The sequence below is a fragment of the Adiantum capillus-veneris genome, chromosome 28, assembly GCF_014529385.1.
Source record: "Adiantum capillus-veneris isolate H3 chromosome 28, ASM1452938v2, whole genome shotgun sequence".
Lineage (NCBI taxonomy): Eukaryota > Viridiplantae > Streptophyta > Polypodiopsida > Polypodiales > Pteridaceae > Adiantum > Adiantum capillus-veneris.
The window spans coordinates 42,602,681-42,630,231 of NC_140958.1; the positions used below are offsets into that span (position 1 = coordinate 42,602,681).

At 42.1% G+C, this 27,551-nt stretch overlaps 2 protein-coding genes across 3 annotated transcripts; one reads left to right on the forward strand and one right to left on the reverse strand.

Annotated features, from left to right (window-relative positions):
* Window positions 1-20,784: 20,784 nt before the first annotated feature.
* On the reverse strand, window positions 20,785-22,140 carry LOC147420334 (uncharacterized). Its single transcript, XM_086504971.1, has one exon. The coding sequence runs from the start codon at window positions 21,582-21,584 to the stop codon at window positions 21,252-21,254; it is 333 nt and encodes a 110-aa protein (XP_086361097.1). The 5' UTR covers window positions 21,585-22,140; the 3' UTR covers window positions 20,785-21,251.
* Window positions 22,141-24,825: 2,685 nt separating this feature from the next.
* LOC147420335 (uncharacterized) lies at window positions 24,826-26,683 on the forward strand. 2 transcript variants are annotated; one of them, XM_086504329.1, is made up of 3 exons: window positions 24,826-25,018; window positions 25,592-25,790; window positions 26,228-26,683. In XM_086504329.1, the coding sequence occupies exons 2-3, from the start codon at window positions 25,617-25,619 to the stop codon at window positions 26,393-26,395; spliced, it is 342 nt and encodes a 113-aa protein (XP_086360455.1). In that variant the 5' UTR covers window positions 24,826-25,018; window positions 25,592-25,616; the 3' UTR covers window positions 26,396-26,683. The 2 variants fall into 2 exon arrangements, with proteins under 2 accessions (XP_086360455.1, XP_086360456.1); XM_086504330.1 differs by lacking the exon at window positions 24,826-25,018 and adding an exon at window positions 25,031-25,300.
* Window positions 26,684-27,551: the final 868 nt, after the last annotated feature.

Below are 27,551 nucleotides of genomic sequence, written 5' to 3' on the forward strand. Positions count from 1 at the left end.
TATCGGACCGCCATCCGGCCATAATATTTAGACAAAAAAAGAATATTTTGACAAATTTTTGGTTTTCCGACGAGTGTTTTTTTAATACACATGATGGCTTCTTCTCATAATGGGGCCTTGCAAATGTGTGTTTTTGAGACTAAAGTTACAAGGGGTAAATCAGGCTCCATACTTATCACCCCTAGCCTCCTAGGGTAAACACACTCCCATCACTTTAAGCACAAACACCAAGTATTGTCGAGGCCCAACTATTGAACACTATGGAGTAAGAGGTGAAGTGCTTTAGTTGAGTTTTCAAGTTCTTGCTCATGGAACTATGAGTGCAAAACTTGCTACTCATTGTCCTTCTGCAACCTAGGAGGTGTGTCTGGCATTTGGGTCCTTATGTTCTTGCATGGTGGTCCGGTGGATAAAAGAATGTAGTTGACTTTTTTTTTGGTTAGCTGTAGCTCAAAATCGCCACCATCTCCTCATAGCCTACAATATGGGCTCTCATTTGATCCCTCAAATAACTCATTTGCTATTGCACAAGACGAGTGCAATTGATTTCGCTTTTGTTGTCTTTAAGGTATTGGCTTTACCCTAGTCTTATCGACCCTCTAGACCGTTGCTTTGCAACTTGTGGACACCCTTATCTCTCCCCCACTTGCTTTCTAGCCCTAGTTGACCCACGACCTCCTCAACCTAGTACCCCCACCTTGGACATGTCGCATGGACCTTCTATTGTCCCACATTCCCTGCATAATCAGCATCCATGTATCCTTTTACACATGCCTCCTTATTTCCAAAGCATAAGCATTTGTCCTTTATACTGCTCAAATATCTCATCATTCCTTTCACTACCTCTTAATGCTTCTTACCAGGAGTAGACATGTATCTGCGAACTACTCCCACTGCAAATGCAACTCACAGTAATTGACAAAAAGACACAATTACATGAGCAAAGAGAATAGAATAATTGCAATTTGACAAGAAGAGAAGTTTCTTGAAATAGAGAGTTGGAATTATAATCAATCAATAGGTGCATTCTAGCAACAAAGCTCAAACTTCCCCACCACCCCTCAAAAAACCCAAATTGCATGCAACCGATCACAATTACGAATACAATTTTGATCTCCTTCTCAATCACAAATAAAATGAACTCACAATGACAATCTCAGAAGGCAAAAATAAAAAACCAATGAACTTCAAAACTCCAAAAATAGCCTCAAAACAGGATCATCCACTCGGACACCAACCATCTATTAGAATTAGACAAAACACATGCGTGCGAAAAAAAACATGTGCAAGGAAAAAAATAGAAGGTTGATACTTTTTTTAAAGTATTGAAAAATGGACCTTTTTTGGATATCATTTACTCAAAAACGATAGAGAATTAGCGAGAACTTGAAAGATATCAAAATGTACACAGCCATTCACTTCCAAAAAACCAAGTGAGCATAAAAAACATAAAATAAAAAAATGCTCGAAGAAACAAAATTTTCCTACTTAACAAGACAAATATTTCATTCGTACAAAGCTTCTTCACATTCTCACTCGAAAGTGCTTAAAACCTACTTGCATAACAGGTGCTTAGAGAGGTAGATTTTTTTTGGAGTTCTCTTTATCAAAGCTAAACATTGCCTATGGACTTAAACATCCTAGTACATGCTTAAAATATTAACTCCATGAAAAAATTAGAAAAATGAATTATTATACTGGCCCATCACAACCCTCGACATAGGGTCTCTCTCTCTCTCTCTCTCTCTCTGTCTCTCTCTCTCTCTCTCTCTCTCTCTCTCCTCCTTTTTTTTGGCACAAAAAGTAGTTGTATACTGTGTACAAAGAGACCTCTGGAGATGCTCAAAGGCCACCCAGAGGATGTACAAGACGGGGATTACAATGTGAGGGCTATGTATACATCAAGGTGGCATGCATGAAGAATGTAAAGTGAACTATTGTGGATGTGTGTAATGCCATGTGATGTGACCATGGTCCACACAAAAAAGGACTAAAGATCTTACTTTTGTTTGAAGAAAAGAGTATCGACACCTCTCCACTATCCTAAAGCACTCCATTTGAAGTATCCCACTGGTATGATGAGCATGTAGGAGGTCAATCCAAATAGCTATGAAAGTGGTGGATGTAGGGAAAGACTGTGAACCCAAATGAGCCTTCCACATGTTCCAAAGATTCACGATGAGATCGTCGTAAAAAATCCATCCCTCCAGGAGAGGTCCAACTGATGACTTGCATCTAGAATCCTGCGTAGAGTTCTCGTTCTATATCCCAATGAAGTAAGCACGATGATTGGATCTATCAGAGAGCCCTGAGAAAAGTTGTATGACCCTGAAAATTGTAAAATCCCTGCAACTATCCCCATGTCACAAACCCATCATGAATGCCTTCTCTAATCAACAAACAACAAACCACCATCCACACTAGCTGAGCATATGAGAAAAGGTGCAAATCCATCCAAATCCTCAACAAGCAGCACATAAAGGGTGACAAATGAGACATATTTAAAGGAGCATCCATAAAGATGAATTTCATGGTTGAATGCTAAGTAACATCACTATCCATAGGCTCAAAATGGGGAGAGGCTCGTGGCAAAGCATGATATAGAAATTAGGATCAACTTTCAAAAACAAACTGTGTACTATTGCTTTGCATCTCTCAATCAACAATCCCCAAGCTTGCCTCCTCTCTAGGCAAGATCATTGTGTTCCATGAACTCGTGACGGTGTGTCAATAGTCCCAGTTGGACCACTCCACAAAAAATTGCACACTAGACAACACAATCGTGCCATGACTCCAGAGTGAAGAGTCACGCAGAATGTAGTAAACAACAACGTTTCAAGAAGGATCTAATTCACAACAAGGGTCCTACCAGCCAATGACAAATGCAAGGAAGATCAATGGCAAAGCTACCTCTTGATAGACTGTAAAATTGGCTCAAACCAAGTACATCAATGCCAACATGAAAACGTGAGTATTTGCAAGTCTGTCCTCTAAGCATCCACATGAAGCTGTCCTGCATACCCCACTAATAGTCCCTAACAACTCCTACAAGAAAACCAAAAGACTTGTTCTAATTGATGAGTGCACTTCTAATAAGAATTATTTCAAATTTGAGTGATAAAAGGAAATTTTGGTTGCCTCAAAGTTTGTACACACTCTATTTCATTCTAATTTTTTTCCTTCAGATTCAAATTTTGACCTGAGCACTCTTTGGGAGCCACTTTTGACAGTGTTAAGGCGAACTTTTAAGAAAGTTTTGTACGCAAGAAATGCAGCCCTTAACACAAGGAAAAATTTGGTACTTTAAGTATTTGCATGTTCCATGTTTTTTTGCTCATTGAAGCCCGTAGATTAAGGAATATGTAAGAAATATCTATGTTATATCATTTTTGTAAAAATTGCCAACTTACAAGTTGATTTTTGAAAAATATGAACAAGATATGACTTTTTAGCTCACATGATAGTTGAAGAGAGTGATGAGATGAACAAATCGATGTGGGACGAGTTTATTATTTTTTCAAATTCGTCTGTATTGGGTTTTTGTAGTGTCGTTTTGTGATCGCATGCAAGAGGCCTCCTTTTGGTTGGATTTCTTGCCTTGCTTTACTAAAAGAATGGAGTTGACTACGAAAGAGCTACATTTCAGGGGGGAATTCATGCATGTCATGTATGCTACAAGGAGATGGTCTTTATCATCAAAGAAGGTTGTTCGAGTGTGATTGTGAGTGAGATCAAGATTGTGATCGTGAGTTTGTGATTGGGAGTGAGAGTGAGGCACAATTGAGAGTGAGATAGCTCATTGGTGGTCAGGATATTATGATACGAGTTAAGCTCCTCTTAAAATCATGAATATTAATATGAATTTTCTATTTTATTCCATCTATTATTTTCTATTTTATTCCATCTATTCTACGTACTCTGTAAATTTCTATATCTATCAATACATTTTCCTCTCATGTGTCTCATCTCAACACCACTAGTCAAGCAAAAGGTAGCTAGAGCATCCCGTAAACTATCCACCAAACTATGTGTGCCATAACGTACAAAGAGCACTGTATCATCTACATACTCTTGACACAAAAAAATTGGTGATCCATCCAATGGCATAGTAATACCTCACAACTATGGAGTCCTACCTTGCAGGATGAGTGACATGGCCTCATAAAAAAAAAAGAAAAGTACACTGCCAAGGGTCATCCTTGCCAGACAAAGCGAGATAGATGAAATCTCTGCCCAATGCGGCCTCTAATTGTGACAACACAGAAGCTTTACGATGTAACGTAGCAACTCCTAAAATCCATTGCAAGGGGAAACCCATGTTGTGCATAGTGCCCTCTAGAAAACCCCAATTAACTCTATCATAAGACTTATCAAAATCAAGAAGCATGATGATAGCTAATCACTCTCCCAACTAGTGTGCCCACACAACTGCCTCATAGAATATGTTGTGTCATCCTTGCCAGACAAAGTGAGACAGATGAAATCTCTGCCCAATGCGGCCTCTAATTGTGACAACACAGAAGCTTTACGATGTAACGTAGCAACTCCTAAATCCATCGCAAGGGGAAACCCATGTTGTGCATAGTGCCCTCTAGAAAACCCCAATTAACTCTATCATAAGACTTATCAAAATCAAGAAGCATGATGATAGCTAATCACTCTCCCAACTAGTGTGCCCACAAAACTGCCTCATAGAATATGAAGATGTTGCCCAAAATTCATCGATCCTACACAAAACCTGGTTCTGAAGCATGAATGAGATCATGCAAAAAAAGGTCTCTCTCTCTCTCTCTCTCTCTCTCTCTCACACACACACACACACACACACACACACACACACACACACACACACACACACACACACACACACACCACACACACACACACACACACCACACACACACACACACACACACACACACACACACACACACACACACCCCTAAGTACTTGTACAATTGATATTAACCTAGTACAAAGGCCGACTATATATCAGGTTTGGTTTAGGATTGATTCTTTTTTAAAAACCCCTACAACCCCTCAAAACAATCCCCCCCCCCCCCCCCCCCCCCCCCCCCCCCCCCCCCCCCCCCCCCCCCCCCCCCCCCCCCCCCCCCCCCCCCCCCCCCCCCTCTCCTTGGGATTGGTCCCTCCCACACCACTTTGATAAATTTTTGGCCTCTCAAGCGTATATGGTCCCTTACCCTTTATGGGACGCATGAAATGTGGGACACTACCCCAAAATAGGGTACTTGGAGTTCATTTCTGGGATACCGAATTGAATGACTGTAGTACACATCGAGTAAGAAGTTCACGCTTGTCCGCTTACCTTCTCTACCTCACTACCTTACTACCAAATGATCTTTGTGCACCTGCATGCTGCACCAAGATATTTTTTCCCTCTCTTCTCTCCCACTATTTCCCCTATGTAGAGGGCTTGGAGGCTGCCGTTTGTAGCCAGAGTGCTTTGGGAGCCGAGTAGAATTCAAATGGAATCATACATGAAGGTTTGCATCATCACTCCTTCCACTGATGGTGTACTATATAAGGTGAGGATGGCCCTGAGCCCGCCACTTAGTCTTGTCTTTTGCGTGGTGTTTCTGTTGGAGTAAAGAGAGATTTGAGGACTTTCCAAGAGGCGTACTGTCTAACCATGGAGCTTGTAGAAAGGGATGGTGCTTCTCAGGTTTGCATTCTATTTTTTTTAAAAGTATTCTTTAACTAGTTTTTTGCACCAGACGTTCTGGTTTTATATGGTTTGCAGGAAAACTTTCTAAACTAATTAAGAGAGATGGTGTGGCTTGGGGTTTATCAGCCATGAGCAATAAACAAACTGGTCCATTTATTTACGTGTTTCTCTGTTCCTTTCAGACGACGTCGTTGTATTGGGCTTTGTACTTAAAAAAACTGTTTTTGTTGTCAACAAACTTTTGCTTGATATGTTTTGACTTGGGGCATGAAAGCCATTTGGCCTAAGTAGATGAGTGATGATTGGGTGGTTAGACCCTTGCCGCTGGCGAACTTAAACATAGTAAAGGGCTAACTTGGATATTGTTGGCAAAAAAAGGGGGGGTGCTCATTAAGTGCCCAGTAAGTACTTGTCCGATTGTCAACTGCCGGATTTAACTACCTAAGGTTTAGTGCACCTTATTTTGTTTTATGCTTGGGTTTAAAATGTGGTTTACATAATTAAGAAAGGCTTTTGTGTTCCACACACCGTGTAATTGATGACTGCACGACTATAGGTTTCTCTGCTCGAAGGCTTTGGATGGCATAATTGACTTTATCCTCTCGATATGCAATCCACCTGGATGTTTGGGATTTTTTTCTTGATGGATGGTAGTTTATACCCTTCCTTAATCCCCATGACTGTATTTTTGTCACCAGCTGGTGACATGACTGCCCAGTGCACACTCACATGCACCCTCCCTTGGCTGCAAATGATGATGTGCAGATTCATTAAATGTTGACGTGGCAGTCACTGTACGGACAGGCTTGCTTTTTGAGTGCATATCACCGAAGTCCGTACAATTGGCGGGTAGGCTTTTTACGGCAGCTTTTGGGCCAGCTTTACTCTACGCAAGTAGGCCACGCAAAAGCAGAGAGAGGGCTTTTAAAAGCCTTGCTTTATTTAGGCTCAAGAGAGCTTGAGAGAGAAAAGAACAGGCTTTTGATTTTCATCTTTTGCGGCTCTACTTTTTGCATCCCTTTGTAAAACTCTTTAAATAAGTAGGCCAGCCTTCCACTTTGGAGAGCATCTGGATGCAGAGTCTGAGAGCGAGAGCCTCCCACTCGCTTGTACTTTGAGTTGCAGATTAATACAAAAAGAAATACCGAAAGGGGCGCCAGTCTTTGGGGCCAACATCTCTAGGCATGGAACTCCGTTGGGCCAGTGTTGAATCAATTGTGAACTGTGAACTGTTTTGAAGTGATTTCTTGTGGTGTCGCGGCAGATTCTTGACTTGGAGTGTCCAAGTCTGTTACAGTGGTATCAGAGCACGACCGATTTCTCTTCTATCGAGAAATCCGATCCTTTTTACGCGGCACTTATGGCTTCAGACAAAGATCAGTCGACTCCCTCGACATCTAGAGATGCGGGAGGAGATCACGCAGAAGAATCACGTGAGGAGTACGGCCCCCCTCGGCCTACTCCAGCGGAGCTTGAAGAGATGGAGCATTGACGACTGATCAACAACCCAAGAAAGATGATGTTAAATTTTGCGAAGGACCCAAAATTTACAAAATTTATGACTCAGACCTCCTTCGACTAGGTGTATGCACAGTGGCAGCAGACCACTGAGCCACCCCCCCAAACAAGTACTCAAGAAACCTCCTACCCCAAGGAATTAGAAGAGGTGGTTGATGGACAGTGAGTCAAATTTACACAAGCTTGGAGTAGGTGATGAGCTCTCCATTAAAGCTTGGGAAGAGATAGTCTTTTTCTTCCTTCTCACATAGACTGTGTGAGAGTGTGTGTGTGATAATGCCCTGCAAAAATCAGCCCCCTCTCTCTCTCTCTTGGGCGATCCCTCTTGCTAATTCCTCTTGCTATCCTCCCATTGGACCTCCCCAGGGCTAGCCAATGACTATTAAGTAGCAAGAGTGATAGCCTTCTAACATGTGTCCCCCTTTCCCCTTTTGTGAGAGCTTTAGGTAATTTATTAATTCAACTAAAGTCTCATTGGACCCCTTTGCCTCCTGGCCAATAGGAATCAGGCAAGCCATTGAGTTGCTGAATGCTCATTGGACCCCTTGGGAGACTGTCCAATAGTCTTCTAGAGGAATTAATTCTCATTGGTTCTTTTATTAAGTGTTTTTAAATTAATTAAACTAGATTTACTCTAGCCTAATTCTCATTGGTCCACCTCCAAGGCCACCCAATAGGAATTGGGTACACCTTGTGGTCATCTGGCCTAGGAAGCTGACATGTGTCCCTCATTCCCTTTGTGTAAAGGGAGCTTGTGTGTGTGTGTGTGTGTGTGGATTTCTCTCTCATCCCCTACATGCTAGGATCGCTCCCTCCTATGTAGGGATGTGCAAAGACTGTTTTGGACACACACAAAGCATCCAATTCCCCTATGGTTGACCTTTGGACACAACCTTTGAATTTTGGAACCTTAGCATTTTGGAAGTCTTAATGGGTTGAAACTTAGGGTCTTTTTAGCCCATTGTTGCACATGGCTCTTTTGTAGATGCCCCCCCCCCCCCCTTTGGATCCCTATTTTCCCTCCTTTGGATCCCTACTGTGGCCGGTCTGCTAGCTTAACCAATATTCTAGCTTTTTCTCCCCTGGCACTTCCCCATATTAAATGATCAGTTTAACATGAGAAAATCATTTAGGAGAATTAGATATTGATTATTATGACATTACCTCTCTCTTGAAATCATAGTCGTCCTCGACTATGGTGTAGAGAAGATAAAGCATATTCATGAGTCCTTTTCTTAGCGGGTAGAGGATCCCTATGTTACCCTTCGACATCATTCCACAATGGATGACTAGTCCATCTGGCGCTTGAGAGCCTGAGGTTGCCTCAAGCATGTCTGCACATTAGTCCTATCAATCTTCCATAGTAGAGTGACAAGCTCTACTTGGTGTTTGGGAGACGTCGTCTTCGCAAACTTGATCTAAGCATGCATACTACTTCATTTTTGTGCACAATAAAGAAAAAGAGAGTCTTATAAGACAAAAACTTTGTTCATTTTTAACATATTTGCTTACTCTTGGGAAGCATTGTAAGCATTGACAAGGTTTAGGTTATCCTTTAATTGTATGCCTTGCAACCATCTAGCATCTTCAAAAGGATAATTCTTAAACTTAATAAGATATCGTCGGATAGTCTTACCGCATCTTAATACCTTGTCTTCATGTCAGAGAATGGACTCGGGCTGCAGCACCTCCTCTTGGTCCTCGATCTCCGGTGGGTCTTCAATAGTTGGTTCTTGAGGTGGCTCTCCTTTGTAAGGCTTTAATAGGCTCACATGGAAAGCATTGTGTATGAGCCAATGATTGGGCAACTTGAGTTGATAGGCCATCTCATTGATTGGCCTAAGAATCTGGAAGGGACCATAGTACCTTTTTGCTAGTTTAGCATAGTACTTTTGGTGTCCAGTAGGATTCTTGCCCGTCGTGTGCCTTAATCGAGCCTTGGGAAACTTTAATAAGACCCAATCATTTTCTTTAAAAGCTTGGGCTCTTCTGTGCTTGTTAGCAGCAGCCTTTTGCCTTTGCTGTGAGATAGAAATAGCATCCTTAATCTTTTGAAAAGATTCTTGTAGGTCTCAGCTATACTCATCTGCAACGAAGATCTTCCCATGTACCTTAAGTAGCAAGGGACTTTTTGATCTTCCCTCAATTACCTCGAAAGGTGCTTTTCCCGTGGAAGTATGTACAGTGTTATTGTAAGCATACTCCACTAAGGGTAAGTACTTCTCCCATTGGGATCTTTGATCTACTTCCGTTACATAGGCTTTTATTAGATCGAGAATTGTTAGGTTAGCTATTTCACTTTGGCCATCCGTTTGTGGATGATAGGCCGAAGAGAAGTTTAGCCTTGTCCCTAAATTCTCAAAGAGACCCTTCCATAAATTACTGGTCATTCTAGGATCTCTATCCGACACTATGGACATTGGCAAGCCATGGTACTTGAAAATTTGTGAAATGAAGAGGGTTGCCATTTGATGGGCTTTGATAGTCTTTTTGACAGTTATAAAATGAGATTGTTTACTGAACCTGTCTACTATCGTCCATATTCCCGTATTCTCATGTATAGACTTAGGTAATCCAAAGATAAAATCCATGGATATGCTCTCCCATGGTGAATTAGGGATTGGCAAGGGTTGAAGCAATCCAAGTTGCTTCCCTCTATCAAATTTTGTCTTTTGGCATACCACACATTTAGAAACATACTCTTGTATGTTCACTTTCATGGTAGGCCAATAGAAATATGTTTCAATTTCCTTTAAGGTAGACTGAATCCCTCTATGCCCCGCATAAGGTGGAGCATGTGATTCATACATTACTTTCTCACGTAGTGAGTTAGTAACACATAGTCTATTGCCGTAGAGAAGATAACCATCTTGTAAAGTAAATGGTTCTTCTTTCTTCCCTAATGCAAGGGCTGAAATCACATCTCTAAAATCGGGATCAATAGCATACTCATCTATCCTTGAAGATAGATCATTGTGAGTTGCTATGGAAACCGCATTCACTCTCGGCCGTCTTGAGAGTGCATCAGCTACTTGATTATGATTGCCAGCAATGTGAGCAATATGAAAATGAAATTGCGAAAGGAAATTTGCCCACCTCATTTGTTGGTCGGAGAGCTTGGTCTGCGTCATGAAGTACTTAAGACTTTGGTGATCCGTTCGCAGAATGAAAGGAGTCCCCAATAAATAGTGCTTCCATGAGTCTAAGGCATGTAGAACTGCAAGGAGTTCCTTTTCATATATGCCTAGAGCTTGCTCAATAGGGTCGAGCCTTTGACTCTCATAGCCTATGGCGTGCCCTTCTTGGAGCAAAACAACTCCAAGGCAATCACCACAAGCATCACATTGGACCTCAAATGGTTTTGAGAGATCCGGTAGTGTAAGCATAGGTTGAGAGATAAGCTTTTCTTTAAGCTTTTCGAAAGCATTGTTCTCCTTAGCAGACCATGTATACCTAACGCTTTTCTTTGTTAGGTCATGTAATGGTCACGCAATTTGTGAGAAATTTTCTATGAAGCGTCTATAGTATGCACACATACCTATAAAGCTTCTTAGTTCATGAAGATTCCTTGGTTTAGGCCATCCTTTTATTACCTCTAACTTTGATGGATCCATTTGGATGCCATCTTGAGAGATAATGTGACCTAAATACTGAATCTCTTGCAAGAAAAATTCACTTTTTTTTCGATTAACATAAACTTTATTCTCTCTCAAAACTTGAAATATTACGTGGAGGTGTTGCTTGTGTTCGTCTAATGAATTAGAGTAGATGATAATATCATCAAAGAACACTCTAGTGAAGGTTCGATGAGGCTTGAACAGCTTCTCCATCAAGCGGTTGAATGTGGCTGGTGCATTGGTCAAGCCAAAAGGCATGACAATGTATTCATAAAGACCAAATGTGGTGCAAAATGCGGCCTTTACAATGTCTTGATCAACTATCCTTATTTGATGATAGCCACTTTTTAGGTCAATCCTACTGAAGTAGGTCGATCCTTGTAGCTTATCAAATAGGTCTTCTATCCGCGGAACAGGAAACCTATTCTTGATAGTGATCCTATTTAGTGCTCTATAGTCGACACACATACGATATGTGCCGTCTTTCTTTTGCACTAATAGCACAAGTGAGCAAAATGGAGATGAGCTAGGCCTAACCATGCCCTTCTCAACTAACTCATGCACTTGCCGCATAATCTCCTCTTGCCGCATAATCTCCTCTTGTTGAGCTTGAGAAACTCTATAAGGAGGTTTGTTAGGCGGTGAACTTCCTGGAAGAAGTTCAATTGCATGGTCATCATTACCTTGTTTAGGAGGTAGCTCACAAGGGATGTTGTCAATAAAAACATCTTCAAACCCCTTGAGAAAATTGGATAACTCTAATTCCTTTTGGTTGCTTTTATTTTCTTTTGCTAAAGCATTAGGTTCATTTTGAGAATCTTTAACAAAAATCGTGTACATGGAAATAGAGCTCTTTATTGACTTGTTGAAAGCTGGTGTATGTACAATGGGGATAGTGTTACCCATTTCCTTAGCATCTATATACATGTCTTTTTCCCTAAGCTTAAAGGAGATTCTCCTTTCATGGAATTTAACATTGGCAGCCAGGCGATCAAACCATGGTGCCCCTAGGATTACATCCTCATGCTTGAGAGGAGAGATAAAGAAGTCCTCTTTGTCCACATAGCTTTGGACATGAAGCCTCAATTTCCCGATTAAGGGAGTGACTGAAGCTTCTTGCCCCTTGAAAGCACTGTCTGCGGCGGGTAGGACATCTCCCATCTCGTAAGCTTGTATGCCTAGCTTGGTGGCCAACTCTATAGATATAAAATTGTGAGTAGAACCAGGGTCAAAGAGAATAAAAGCATCATGTTCTCTTACCTTTCCCCAAGCATGGCATAGAGGAGATCCTTTGTGATGAGTTTGGTGAGTCTCCTCCTCTTGGATTTCAACCAAGGAAGCTCTAGGAGGATCTTGGCAGTTGTTCTTTTGGGGACAAGCGCGGTACGCATGCCCTTGTTCGCCGCACTTGAAACATCGGTTATCCTTGGGATAACGCTCAAGCTCTTCAGGAGAGAGTTTGTTTTTACCTTTGTAAACTCCCTTCTCTTTAGCTTTGTTGGAGTTGCCCTTAGGAGAATTTTGGACATTGTCCTTCCCCTTAGGCTCGTTGGAACCCTTGTTTTCCGTGGGCTTATTATTTCTTTTAGCCCCTGTTTGGAAATTGATTTGAGAGGCCACCATAGTATGGTGTATTACCGCCGATATGGTACGTGGACTTTGGAAGTTGACATACTCCGCCATTTCTTCGGTTAAGCCCGCACAAAATTGTTGCTTTTGCTCTCCAAAATCCAACTTTTTGAAGACAATGGCTTTGAGTTGTAGGTCCCAAAACTTGTCTACATATTTGTGGATGGATTCATAGGGAGAGAGCTTTAAGCTTCGCCATTCGGTGAGTACTTTGTCTTTGGAATCATAGGGAGAGAGCTTTAAGCTTCGCCATTCGGTGAGTACTTTGTCTTTGGAATCGGTGGCCAAAAACTGCTTCATAATGGAAGCTCTTAAAGCTTTCCATGTTCGTGGAGCTTCACCGTTGGCTCGTAGGCTAGACCACCATTGCTTGGCGGACTTTTGAAAGTGCATAGCTACATGGCGTAGCTTAGAGGACTCCGTAAGCCCTCATCTCCAAACGCCGCATCAAACTGTTGGATAAAGGCCAAGACTTTGTTAGTAGCACCAAAGAGATGCTCTTCCCTCCCTCTTTGAACTTCTTCAGCTTGGATGACCTCTTCCATGTGGCATAGAATTTCCTATGGCCTCTTCTTTTTGATGGTTCAAAGGTTGCACCATCACTTTCTTCAGAAGGTGAAGAATTTGAAGAAGGTGGAGAAGAGGGTGACCTCTTTCTCGCCTTTTTCTTGTCTTGATCTTCGTTGTCTTCACCATCACTTTCATAAGAGGAAGAGGATGAAGAAGATGGAGAAGAGGGTGTCCTCTTTCTTGCCTTTTTCTTCTCTTGCTTTTTATCATCCCTCTTTGAATTATGGTGTGGAGAAGAGTGTGATGGTCTTCTCCGCTTTGGTGGTGATGGAGAGCGTTTAGCCCGCCGTCTTCGTGGAGCCATCTCCGCCGAGGTGGCGGGAGACTCACTTCTTTCTCGTTCCTCCGGTGGAGGCTCTTGAGTTCTCCTTTGGGAAGGAGATGCATCATCAAGAAGTAAATTCTTGAGCCCTTCGTATGGATTCTCTTCTTCTTCCCGAATCGGAAAGAGATCTCTTTTGGGAGTCTCACAAGGAGGCTTCCTAGGTGTTCTCTCATCATGGTGATGAGCTTGGAGAATCCCATGATGAGCACGGAGCTGCCGTTGCACTTCACTTTGGAGAGATGGATTGCCCATGGCTTGTTGAAGCCTAGAAACAAGATAGTTAACAAGCATCGGAGCATCATTAGTAGCTTGCTCATTAGCAAAATCAAAGTTATCAACATTAATTTCACTCTCTTTACTATTGTCAGCCATTCTAACAACTTTTAGGTGTAAAATTTTTAGGTGTACTTTGGCACTTCAAGCCCTAGTTGCTACTCCTCTTTACCCCTTTAGAAAAAGCACTCAAGCTACTGTACCCGTGGCTCGAATACCAATAATTGCAAGGAATAGAAGAGAGGGTCTTTCAACACCAAAACAGCACCGGCTCCTGTCAAGCTTCTAATATCTCAATAGTGGTTAAGCCGTAGGCAAGCCCCGTAGGACTCCACTATTAAGACCATAGCTCTTGACGGTGATACCCTGTTAACTGCACGAAGGCAGGCGCACTGCAAGGCTGAAAAATCCCTATTCTACTTACTCACAGGCAATTAATAATACCAACCATTTATAGCTAGCTTGAGGACCTCCCTTCTTGAGCAAGAAAAGAGAAACCTTGTGCTCTGATACCAATGTAACATTTAATGGCCTAAAAACTTGTGTGTAGCGGAAATTAGCATGAACATAGTGGGCATTTCATTAGAATAGATTCCTAATGAGAATTACAAGAGTGCTTGGGTGGAGAGAGCAACAAAAAGCATAACACCTAGTTAGATAGCATGAACAATACTTTCAAAAGAGAGAGAAATTAAGCTATTGACAACAATTGAGGACCGGATTTGCATGGAGCCGGTCCCCCCTCCAAAAGGCTTTGTATTATGGTTTCTCCCATCAAGAGAGACATTGTACAATACAATTCTTTGTGTTCCTTCAAGACTAGCTAGTGCAATGAAGATGAAAGCTTCATGCACTAAGCAAACACAACATCAATTATCCCCTGTCTCAGACCCAAGACCTCACACACCTTCGAAGATGGTGAGAGCTAGCAGGGTATGAGAGTAGATTGAGAGGAAGAAGGAGTATCTTATGAGAAAGATGTACATCTCCTCACATAATCACTCATATTAGCATAGCTTAGCTTAGTAATTAGCATGGTAGAGGAGATGAGCATGCATTGAAGCTTGGCTCTTGGTTGGATTTGCATGCACATGCCAAGAGTGTGTCGATGTAGGCTTCTATCTCATAAGCTTGGAGTAGGTGATGAGCTCTCCATTAAAGCTTGGAAAGAGATAGTCTTTTTCTTGCTTCTCACATAGACTGTGTGAGAGTGTGTGTGTGATAATGCCCTGCAAAAATCAGCCCCCTCTCTCTTTTGGGCGAGCCCTCTTGCTAATTGCTCTTGCTATCCTCACATTGGACCTCCCCAGGGCTAGCCAATGACTATTAAGCAGCATAAGTGATAGCCTTCTCACATGTGTCCCCCTTTCCCCTTTTGTGAGAGCTTTAGGTAATTTAATAATTCAACTAAAGTCTCATTGGACCCCTTTGCCTCCTGGCCAATAGGAATCAGGCAAGCCATTGGGCTGCTGAATGCTCATTGGACCCCTTGGGAGATTGTCCAATAGTCTTCTAGAGGACCTAATTCTCATTGGTTCTTTTATTAAGTGTTTTTAAATTAATTAAACTAGATTTACATAGCCTAATTCTCATTGGTCCACCTCCAAGGCCATCCGATAGGAATTGGGTACACCTTGTGGTCATCTGGCCTAGGGAGCTGACATGTGTCCCTCATTCCCTTTGTGTAAAGGGAGCTTGTGTGTGTGTGTGTGGCTTTCTCTCTCATCCCCTACATGCTAGGCTCGCACCCTCCTATGTAGGGATGTGCAAAGACTTTTTTGGACACACACAAAGCATCCAATTCCCCTATGGTTGACCTTTGGACACAACCTTTGAATTTTGGAACCTTAGCATTTTGGAAGTCTTAATGGGCTGAACCTTAGGGTCTTTTTAGCCCATTGTTGCACATGGCTCTTTTGCAGATGCCCCCCCCCCCCTTTGGATCCCTATTTTCCCTCCTTTGGATCCCTACTGTGGCCGGTCTGTTAGCTTAACCAATATTCTAGCTTTTTCTCCCCTAACACTTCCCCGTATTAAATGATTAGTTTAACATGAGAAAATCATTTAGGAGAATTAGATATTGATTATTATGATAGTTGCATTGTAAGGGGTATTTAGGGCATGAGGACTTCTACATAATGCCTTTGGAAGGTTGTGATGCCTCTAGGGAATTCCCTGGTACCACAAGAACAACGCCGTGGTCGACTATCGAGCGAGAAAAGCGACTTTGACCACAAAGAAGGGTAGAACCATTGTTTGATGTGAAACTTAAGGGTGAGTCTGTCCCTATTATATCGGCTTCAGCCATTTCAAAATTAATGAAATCGAGTCTGTTTGTTTACTCGATCTTCTTGAGAGATGAATGATGAGAATAGGACAAATATGTCTGACTTGATAAAGAACGCCAAGATTTTCTCCACACTCATGCCGATTGCTTTTCAGTGGGCCTGCCAGGCGAGTTAGCACCCGCTTGTCTTGAGGATCATACCATTGATATGATACCTAGAAGCACACCATCGAACCGGCCACCTTACCGTGTGAGCCGAGCCCAAAACGAAGAAATTATGAACCAAGTGAAAGACCTCTTGGAAAAGGGTCCTGTCCAGCCTAGTACTTCACCGTATTGCTCTCCGGTGTTGTTGGTTTTGAAGAAAGATGGATCTTGGAGTATGTGCATCGATTATAGAGCTCTCAACAAAATCACCATCAAGAACACATTTCCGATTCCTAGGATCGATGATATACTTGACCGACTATACAGGGATCCTCGTGCTTTAGCAAAACCGATTTGAAGAGTGGATATCATCAAATCCGAATCGCGTCAGGAAACGTCTACAAGACAACCTTTTGGATGACTTTTGGGTTATTTGAGTTTTTGGTGATGCCTTTTGGCTTAACCAATGCTCCTGCGACATTTAACCAGATGATGATTTTTCGAGAGTATAGACTATTTGTTGGCACTTTCTTTGACGACATCATTGTTTTCTCCAAGGGTCAGACAGAACATAGAGAACATCTGCTTCGAGTCTTTCAAGCATTACGAGATCACAAGTTGGTGATTAATGCGAAGAAAAGTGTTTTTTTCTTACCAGAGATACACTTTTTGGGACACATTGTGTCAGCAACAACAGGAGTGCAGATGGACCCGACCAAAATAGAAACTATCCGTGATTGGCCCAATTTGAAGAATTCCATGAAGTTAGAAGCTTCTTGGGCTTGTGTTCGTACTACAGGCGGTTCATTAGAAAGTTTGCAGAGGTTGCTTCCCCTTTGCATATCTTGACATAGAAAGGAGTACCTTTCTCGTGAGGACCCACAGAGGTGACTGCCTTTTAGACATTGAAAGAGAAATTGACTACATGACCAGTTTTGACTTTGCCAGACTTGCAGAATTCATTTGAAGTACATTGTGATGCTTGTGGTCGTAGTCTGGGTACGATCTTAATGTAAGAAGGCCATGTCATTGCTTACGAGAGCCGATTGTTCTCAAGGCCGGAATTGATAGCACAAATTTGTCATGTGATGTCCTGTGATGTCAAGTGATGTCACGTGATGTGACTATCAATTTGGTACATGTGCTAGATGTGTGCTCCTAGTGCATCAATACTAACAGTCAGTGTCTGCTAAGAAAATTTATGGCTTCTATCTGCTTTGTAGGCGTAATCGAGGGCGATTACAATGCTTTCAAGAGGGGGATAGGTCACAAACTGGTGATGTGGCTACCCAGTGCACACTCACATGCACCCTCCCTTGGTGCAAATGATGACGTGGTAGATTCACTAAATGCTGACGTGGAAGTCACCATACAGACCAGGCCCGCTTTTTGCGACGCATATCACGGAAGTCCGTACAGCTGGCGGGCATTCTTTTTACGACAGCTTTTGGGCTAGCTTTAGTCAACGCAAGGAGGCCACACAAAAGCAGAGAGAGGGATTTTAAAAGCCTTGCTTTATTTTGCTTATTTAGGCTCAAGAGAGCTTGAGAGAGAAAAGAACAGGCTTTTGATTTTCAGCTTTTGGAGCTCTGCTTTTGGCATCCCTTGTAAAACTCTTTAAATAAGTGGGCAGGCCTCCCACTCTGGAGATCATATGGACGCAGAGTCTGAGAGTGAGAGCCTCCCACTCGCTTGTACTTTGAGTTGCAAATTAATACAAAAAAGAGATACCGAAAGGGGCACCAGTCTTTGGGGCTAACATCTTTAGGCATGAAACTTCGCCGGGCCAGTGTCGAATCAATTGTGAACTGTGAACTGTTTTGAAGTGATTTCTTGTGGTGTCGTGGTAGATTCTTGACTTGAAGTGTCCATGTCTGTTACAATTTTTCTATGCCAAGGGGAGCTGTTGGTTACACTGACTTATGGGGATCTTTAAAACCTCCTCCTACCTACACACATACTCTATCCCGTGGCAATTTGCCATGCTAAGCTCATAACTCCCCAGGGCCACCTTTGTAGATGATTATAAGTTCCTTTGATAAGGATAAATACTTGTGGGATATTACCCCAGAGTAGTGTCTTTTGCTTGTCACCTCCTATGGCCTAGCTCCCTTATGTGGCTTACCTACAACTCAACCATCTAAGTGAGATGTGTGCACTGAGTGTGAACCTAATCGTTGGAACCTTGGTGGTAGTGGGCACTAAGTGAGGGTGAAAAAACCCTCACCTTGGTTAGATATACAACAACATCAGCCTGTAGTGAGCACATCAAAGATCATCGAGGCCAACCAAGCCAAGCACAACAGTCATACCGGCCACAGAGGGGCATAGAAGCACAACCAATCAAGGGGAAGCCAAGTCGGGCAGGTAGTTTAGACAACATTAGCTCAGGGTTGGTTCATCGGCCATATTACGGTCAAGACAGGGGCAAAGACTAGCTTTACTTAGGATCTTTTTGGCTTTGCTGCTATAAGTCTCTGACATACTTGGCCTTTGTAATTTTATTATCAATGGTTTTTAACTATCTTATGTACAAATCACTAGAATAATACCTCATTCTCACTATGATGTACAAAAATGAATCAAAGACTGAGTCATTTTTGTGCTAATCCGTGTTTTTATCTAAAGTGAGCTATCTTTTGAATTGTTATGTTCTTTTGTGTGTAAAAATTGGTTTAAATACAGAAACACACATGTCCTAAACACAAGATTCTACCAGTCTGCTCGGTAACTAGGACGCTAGCTTTGGAGATTTTGTCTTGAGGCTTGGATTGACCCACTGTTGGTAATTCCTTGCTAGGTTGATAGGTGTTAGGTGGTCTTTTCTTGTCTTGAGATTGTTGCTGCTCACAACGACTATAGTCTTTAACTCTGCTGGTTTTAGGTTGTAGGTTAATCTAGAATTATTTACCCTTGTTTAATTATATCAATTCTTATGATTTCAAGAACATTTTTTACCTATAAACGAACTACTCTTGGTTGGACGATTCATTTGAAGACTATCCATTGAAACTGCTATAAGCATGGAAAACCTCTATGACTGATTTGAAACAACATCCATACTATAGTCTACTCGTTGACAAAGCCTTAAAACTCCGATTGGAGTATAATCCTCTATGTTAACATTGTCACTTATTGCTTCATTGAGATTCATGGAGTTTTGGCTATGATTACAACTTTTTTTCCTTCAAACTTGACTATTCTACTCTCATCAACTTGATGAGGCAGTAGGCCCATACTCAATGGGTCTACTGCCAACTCATAAGTATGGTGCCTGGGTTAGGGCGGGCAGGGACGCGTGTGCGCATGCGCGCGCGTGCGCGCGCACACACACACACACACACACACACACACTCACTTGGTCACGTTACTTTACCTGGGCTACTTCTTCCGTAATTTGCAAACACTTCACTCCTGCTTTGATATTAAGAGGGTGATCTGTTGGTGACTGTGAAGCATGAATGAGATCATGCAAAAAGCAGTCTCTCTCTCTCTCTCTCACACACACACACACACACACACACACACACAACGGATAGTACTTTTTAACTCTCTTGGCATTTTCTTTATAGTAATGGAAGAACTCTCTCCTCCTTCTCCTCGAGAGCTAACTCTCTTTAAGTAATCTACATCTCTCTCTCTCTCTCTCTCTCTCTCTCTCTCTCTCTCTCTCACACACACACACACACACACACACACACATCAGATAGTACTTTTTTAAGTCTCTTGGGATTGTTTCTATAATAATGGAAGACCTCTTTTTCTCCTCCTACTAGAGGTAACTCTCTTTAAGTAATCTACATTTCTCTCTCTCTCTCTCTCTCTCTCATTCATCAGATAGTACTTTTTAAAGTCTCTTGGGATTTTTTCTATAGTAATGGAAGAACTCTCTTCTCTTCCTCATTCTTCTTCTTGAGGTTACTCTCTTTAAGTACTCTCTCTCTCTCTCTCTCTCACACACACACACACACACACACACACACACACACACACACATCTCTCTCTCTCTCTCTCTCTCTCTCTCTCTCTCTCTCTCACACACACACACACACACACACACACACACACACACACACACACATCGGATAAGACTTGGGATTGTTTCTATATTAATGGAAGAACTATCTCCTCCTCCTCCTTCTTCTAGAGGGAACTCTCTTTAAGTACTCTACATCTCTCTCACTCTCTCTCTCTCTCTCTCTCTCTCTCTCTCACACACACACACACACACACACACACACACACACACACACACACACAAAAACAAACAAACAAACGAGTCCCTATCTTTTTGGAGATTTTCTCCTTGATTCGAAAACTTAGGTTCAACTTTTGTTGTTCTCTTTCTCTCTTGATCACAATATTGCCTACATTTAAGCGAACCCACTATGGTTTAATCATGTTTTTGGCCTGCCCAAAGGGCAAAGGCTATAGAGATGCTTTCTCTCTTTGCTGACTAAAATAGGAAAAAAATTGAGTTGTATTTTGAAGCATTTGTTGATAGGCCAAAGATTGGTTGAAATAAGATAGTGGGCACTCATCATTTAGATGATTAGTGTGTAAATCTAATTATGAACTTTACAAGTGTCTTCAGTGTTGAAATAGGAAGTGTTGAAATAGGAAGTGAATGCTCATTGACCATGGAAAGCATTTTGGGCTTAAAGCATGAAACATTGAAGTTTGAACTAAATTTTGGCTAAAAATAAGGAAAAAAGTTGGCTTGTTTTTCTCTCTACAATTTTTTCCATTGGTAGATACATAATGAAGTCCTTGCTATGATTATAAAATCCTTGGGGAGAACCATGATGCTGTAATTGCATTGAAGTTTTATATATGGAAATGAGACATATCTTACTCAAATACTCCCCTGATCTTTGGGATATGTGTGTGTGTATGTGTGTGTGTGTGAGATAGAGAGAGAGAGAAAGAGAGAGAGAGAGAGAGAGAGAGAGAGAGAGAGAGAAAGGAACATTTGTCGCAATTGGGAACTTAAGGTCGTGGGGATGACAAGGTGGTCCACAAGGTCAACAGCTTGATGATCGGGCAATGTTGCCTCAGTGGGAGAACGGGAAGTATTGGGAGCATGGGCAATGTTAAAGCGAAGGGCCAGCAAGCTATGGGTGATCTCTAAGATGACGGATAGAGGGTGAAGAAGGGCAAGTGGAAACAGTGGGTTGGGTGGCAACAAGCACAACCTTACTTTCGATGAGCTCGTGAGCCAGCTACTTTGATGCCTCCTTGCAAAGCAAGACTACTACAATGTTGCAGACGGCTTTTCACTGCATTCATGATCTCCTTCAAGCTTTGGTCAATGGCAGTGATCAATATATTGCTTGTGATCCCCTTGCCACGCATGTTGAAAGCCCATTGATTCTCATCACGACAGAGCTTCCACTCGTTTCTTGACTCCAGCCTCGTAGACAGCTGCTTTGAGCCGGCCTCCGCGCCTTTCTTAGCACTATGAGTGCTGGCTGCTTCTTGCTCTACTTCCTCCTCGCGGCACGCAATCAGACCTCTATGTGCTGCCATAAACTCTTGCGCAACGTCAACACCCAATTCTCCGGGCCGCTCTTGCCTGCAACTACCCTCTTCAACACAATACCCTGCTTTGTTGTCGCTTCCCACTCGATGCTGCACCCGACCTTGATGTCCCCATTTTCACTCACGTCAGAGCAATCCTACTGTCCGCTCGAGCTTGCAATCATGAAGCTCTTTTCAAGGAGACGACCTCAGTAAATGTGGTAGGGAAGCAAAGCGCTGCATCATTCAAGCCATCATTCGATTCAAGAGCATATTTATCAGCTTTGCTCTTCTGACGACCACTACTGACATTTGCCATATGCTCATTTATTTGAGCGTAGAAGATCATTCTTTGGGGATCACATCTTCCTATTCTCCCCACACATACGCAGGTAGGCCATCCGGTTTGCTGATAGCATGGTTGAGTACTTCGCATGGTGGGAATAAAGCAATGGATGTGCTTTTGTCAGCTCTTCTATCCACTTGGGATCTTATTCAAGGAAGATGGTAGACCAACACGGTTGAGAGCTTCTTAGAGAGGGCTATCATGTCCTAGGCCATGCACCAAGAAATTGCAAGGGCCATGGAATTTTAGAATGTTAGGTCACCATGATTTTTGCTCATGTCTATTATGGAATTGGTTGTGTAGCACAAGGTCACATTCTAGTCCTTGTGGGGCTAGGTAAGTCTTGCCTTGTGAAACAAATTTGAAAGTCTCCTTTAATAAAATTGTTAACCCCCCCCCCCCCCCCCCCCCCCAACCCCCCCCCCAAACCCCATAAAACAATTTTGAGTAGTTACGTTGCAAATTCCTAAAGTCGTCAATTGTGCAAATAAGTATTCGTTTGGACGGCCCAAATTATTCATCAAGGACTACGTCTTCTTGAATGTTAAGACATTGACATTTAAGTGGCTTATCTAGCCTCTTCCTCTTGATGGCCCAATTTTATCGCTTGTTCTTGGCTAAAACTGAAATTTATCGCTTGTTCTTGGCTAAAACTGAAATTTCCCAATTAGCTTTTAAGCTTGGCTTGAATTTAACATGTTTAAATAAGCATTGGGCCAAACCACTCCGTACACACAAATGTGCCCCATTTTAGTCAATTTTTATCCATATTCGTAATTAGTACATAGGGAACGATTTTTTGAAATAGAGCACTCTCGTTGGGACTGTTTGGGGGTCAAGCCCCATGGTGGCACCTAAATCTTACTTTTTGGCCATGGAGTGTCTCTAATTTTGTACATAAGACAATGCTAATCATGTTGTAACTTCCAAATAGAGTTTTGAGAGATATCATTTGAATCCCCTTGGCAAGCCTCAACACTAAAGACCACGGGGTCCGAATGAAGCCCAGGATGTGGGATCGACGATGGGCAAGCAAGGCGTGGAATTCAAAATCAGCGTGCACCGTCAGATGCTAGCCGAGTTTACTCTTCGTTGTTTTTGTTTATTATATAATGATATGTTTTGCCTTGGATGCCATCAAAAGCTACACGTCCATGTGGTTAGGGCATTTGGCTATTAATAGGCAGGTTGTGGGTTCGATTCTCTTTACATGCATTGATCATGGCTTTTTGTTGGTCCGTTCATCTGTCTAGAGATTCCCATGCTTGGTCCACAGTCGTTGATCCCACCAAAGACCCCATGTGATTTTGTGAGGTGGCTAGATAAGATGATTCCGACGGCTTTCAATCGTCAAAAAGTTCACTTTGATGAGAGGGATGGAGTCCCTAATATGGGCTCTCTAGCATATTTCAATAGATGTTCCACATGAGCTACTTCATGTATGTGGGGTATCAATCTCTAAAGAAGGTCAGAGTATCCCTTAGGAAATGATTTGGAAACTTCCTGCCGAGGAGGATCAAATCGAGCAAGAAACTAGTTTGTTGAAAAGGACCCTCACTTTAGCTTACTCTCTAAAGTAGACCATTAAGTAAGAAACACATAGGCACATGGCTAGGAAGTGACTAGGCTACCTACCAAGACGTTGGAAACTCATGAAAGCAACAAAACAAGGAACCCTTTTGCTTTCTTTTTTTCCCCTTCAAAGAAATCTCTCTTTCTAGCCCAAGACCATCATATATATAAGGCTCAATTTTGAAATATAGGTTTCTTTTTCAATTGTCAATTAACCCAAAAAAATTCCTCAACTTCATATTCACTCCACAATAAAGTTTGTATATAGTTCACCTCCCGGTCGAACCAAGCCACTCCCCCTCAATTGCGACACCTCATGACTAAGTTTGGTCAGAGGGGGACAAAGGGCTCTATAATGCATGATGTGTGTGTCGATTCCGTAATACCCCTCCCAGTCGGTTTGCAAGATCCCTAAATTGGGCCATCAACTGAACCCGAATAGGCCCTTTTTCATTGTCTGGTTTGAGTAAGATTGCTTGAGGTTCACTACCATGTACATGCAAGGAATGGATTAACTCTCCACACTCTCAATCGGCAGGTCAAGGGTTCGAAATCAAGGGCAAACATAGATCACATGGATCATTTGTGCAAGTTTAATCTGCCTCAAGATTTGGACAAGCACCCACACCAGCGATCCCTTTCCCCCCTACTCATCTTTAGGCTAGTTGCTCCCTCTTGAATGGCAACCCGTATTATTTATTCACATAATATCTTTATTGGCACTGTTTTTTGCTAATCTTGTTTAGATTTTTACTATGTCAAATTGGATAATTATTTGGCTCTAGCGACGTCTTTCCAAGGTTATGCTAACTCTTCCTTGGTGTGGGGGGGAGGGGTGGGTGCGCTAGGGCCGAGTTTTTTCTCAGATGGGATAAAATGGGCAAAATCCTATTCCCATTTTAAAAATGGGCATGCAGGAAAGCCTCCAAATCTTTTGTCGAAACCCCCTCATGTGACCTATCATTGGAAAGCGCTTAAACAGTATAATCTAAATCTACAATCTTTGACGGATCTGGAGTTTCTATGTTTGAGATATAGCATATCAAAATTTAGGTTCCATAGCATGAGACCCGCTTGTGCCCATGGTTTTGAAACATTATTCTCTCCAAGCTCAATCATCCAGGGTGATGCAAGCGGCAATGCATCCAGCATGCAATGGGTCACCTTCAACTTTAGGCAAGTATGTAGTACACATTCCTAAAAAAATTTAGGGCCCCCCAATCTAGGAAAAATAAAAATTCTTTCAAAACATCTTAAATGCACAAGTGAAGGGTGAGTTTAGGCTTTTTAGGGTTAAAAAAGGTGAGTTTAGGCAATTAGTCTTAAAAAGAAAAGGGCGAAATGGATAGTTTGGTTGGGAAAATGGAAGAGAGTCGAAGAAGGCTTTTTCTGGTTGGTGTAGGTAGGAAAGCCAAAGGCGGAGGCTTTGCTTTTCATTCAGCCCACGCTTTCCCGCATTCTGCAGCTCTCTGCTTTGCATGCCGCTGCTCTCTCTCTCTCTCTCTCTCTCTCCCTCCCTCTCCCGGTACCACTCCATCTGTGCTTGCGCGCGCGCGCGCGTGTGTGTGTGTGTGTGTGAGAGAGAGAGAGAGAGAGAGAGAGAGAGAGATGGATGCGTGTGTGTGTGTGTGTGAGAGAGAGAGAGAGATACAGATATACGTGCACACAGGCAGTATCATTGACATTTGGGTTTTGCCTGCATGCACAACATATGCCATGGCTTGTGTGCGGAAGTGCATATTTGTGTATGCACAAGCGAGACAGGCACGCAGGCAAGCTTATTGGACATCTTCAATGCTAGCTGAAGGTTTGCATATTCTGTTGCCTGCCAAATCTGGTTTCGGCCACTCCAAAAGCCAGCCATTTCTTCCAATTTTCTCTGTAACAGTTCTAAACAATAAGCATGTGCATCCATCTTACATTAACACATTGAACACACACACACACACACACATGTGCATGCATGTACACACATGCAAAACGAACACATAAACGGGCTCGGCGTAAATTATGTTTGCCCAATGGCTGCCTTGCAAGTATGCCAAATGTTTGTAAAATGTGTTCATGTTCTAATGTTCTGAACTCATTGCTTTACTAGGGGCTGAAAGAAGATCCAAGGTTGGATGATTCAAGTTATGGTAAAGTCGGTGGCTTTGGGACTCGTGCTTGTAGTGATGATTCTTACATTGCAATCGGAGTGGAGGCAACAATATTCCAAGGGATATGTTCAGGACCTCACGGTGATTGCGATGAAGCAACAACAAATCACAAGTAGACAAGAACTTGTCAAGGAGCAGGTATGTTTCCTTCCTTCAAATCCATTTGCAGGCTCACAAGTTGAGTTTGGATGTTCAAAACAAAGCTATATGCTTGTTATGCTCTCTACCTCAATCAAAAACTTTGAATATACACGTTTGATATGTGCTTGTAATGCTGTCTACCTCAAGACCGAAAACAAGTTGAGATTGTAGCCCGGGGGATTCCTTAATAGTAATACAGAGACGTCAATTGCGTGTGCAATAAAATTGCCATGTTTACCCCTATATACACGACCCTTTTTTTGTAATTAAACAAAACCCCCCCCTATTGTACACTCACGTGACACCATACGGTAGCCCTTAGCACACAACACAATTCCTATCCTGTGATTAAGAGCGCAACATCAAGAAAGACCATTTCGGTTTTCGTCATTGTTGATTCATTTCTAACATATTTATTGCACCTCCACTTGCAGATTATCCTTTCTCAAGAACGAAAAATATACGGTCTAACGCAACTTGTCAAAACACTGCAACAAAAGCTAGGCAAGTGCCATGGAGCTACAAGGCAAAACAAAACAGACACAACAACAACTACTCACCTTGAGATTATGAAGATAGATGGAGATAGTTCACATTTGTAACACACTCAAAAAACCGATTGCTCCCAATTGCAAACCGTAGTACATAGTGAACGTCACATTAATAGTGCCCATTTTCAAGTAGTCCGTACTCGACCACGGAGAATGTCAAGTTTTGATCTGAGCAACAAGGCCACTCATAATTCTTTTTGTGAAAATCTGCTTTCAACCACATTTGTACATCAGAAAGAATGTACCAAATGTAAAGTGATGCCATTAGAGCTACTATATAAGACTTATTTGTACCGCAAACCACAGAGGTGAAAAGAAAATGGCTCACATTTGTCTTGATGCAATCCAATGTTTGTGATCTAATCTCAAAACTCATGAATGGTGCTCTGAAAAAACTCTTTACCAAAATCTTGGAAAACCTACATATGAGAAATTTTGGAGGTGAATTTAATGTATTTGAAGGTTTTTACACTAAATTTTGTAGGCTTTCTCACCTTCAAATTTAAAGCTTAAAAATTGTAGGTGGGATTATACTAAACCTAGGTTTTTTCCAAGCACTAGAATACAAATGCACATGCTTCCTTTAGGCTCTGTTACACTTCAATCCACAAAATTTTCTCTGAAGCAAAAGCTCTCGTCCATACCTCACCATCAACGAAGAGTACAATAAAGGATACAAATCACTTTAGCTTGGCATGCGAGACACCCAATACAAGTACTTACCATGGCGGACATCAACAATATTCTACAACGACCAATGCCTACATACTTGGACAACACTCGATGCCAGACATCCTCCAACATTGGTGTTCATACACTAAGATTGTACTACCTAGTGTTCCACCATCACACACTTTTTAGTGCTACACAACTCTGAGCTACTTAGATTCATGACAAGAAGCATTTAGTTTTTATTTCATTGCATTTCATTTTATTTTGTACCCTAACATTGTATCAGATTCATCAAGATTGAATTTGGTCTCATAGGTCATTTTGGCCTGCTTAATATAACATCTCATTTCATTTCCTCTCTCTCTCTCTCTCTCTCTCTCTCTCTCTCTGCTGATGCAAAAGTACAACGATTACAAGCCAAGTCATCCCTGGTCAACTTCCAATGAAGAAGACCTCTCAAGCGGCCAATCGATGAAGGGAAGAAGAAGAAGAAAGTGGCAATTCGGATAATTTAGTGAAAATTTATGGCTCCATG

Bases quoted from the DNA above. Each gene is read 5' to 3' on its own strand.
- LOC147420335 (XM_086504329.1), top strand. From the start codon at position 25,617: ATGATTCAAGTTATGGTAAAGTCGGTGGCTTTGGGACTCGTGCTTGTA. The intron at 25,791-26,227 runs GTATGTTTCCTT...CTCCACTTGCAG, and splicing joins AAGAACTTGTCAAGGAGCAG to ATTATCCTTTCTCAAGAACG.
- LOC147420334 (XM_086504971.1), bottom strand. From the start codon at position 21,584: ATGGCAGCACATAGAGGTCTGATTGCGTGCCGCGAGGAGGAAGTAGAG.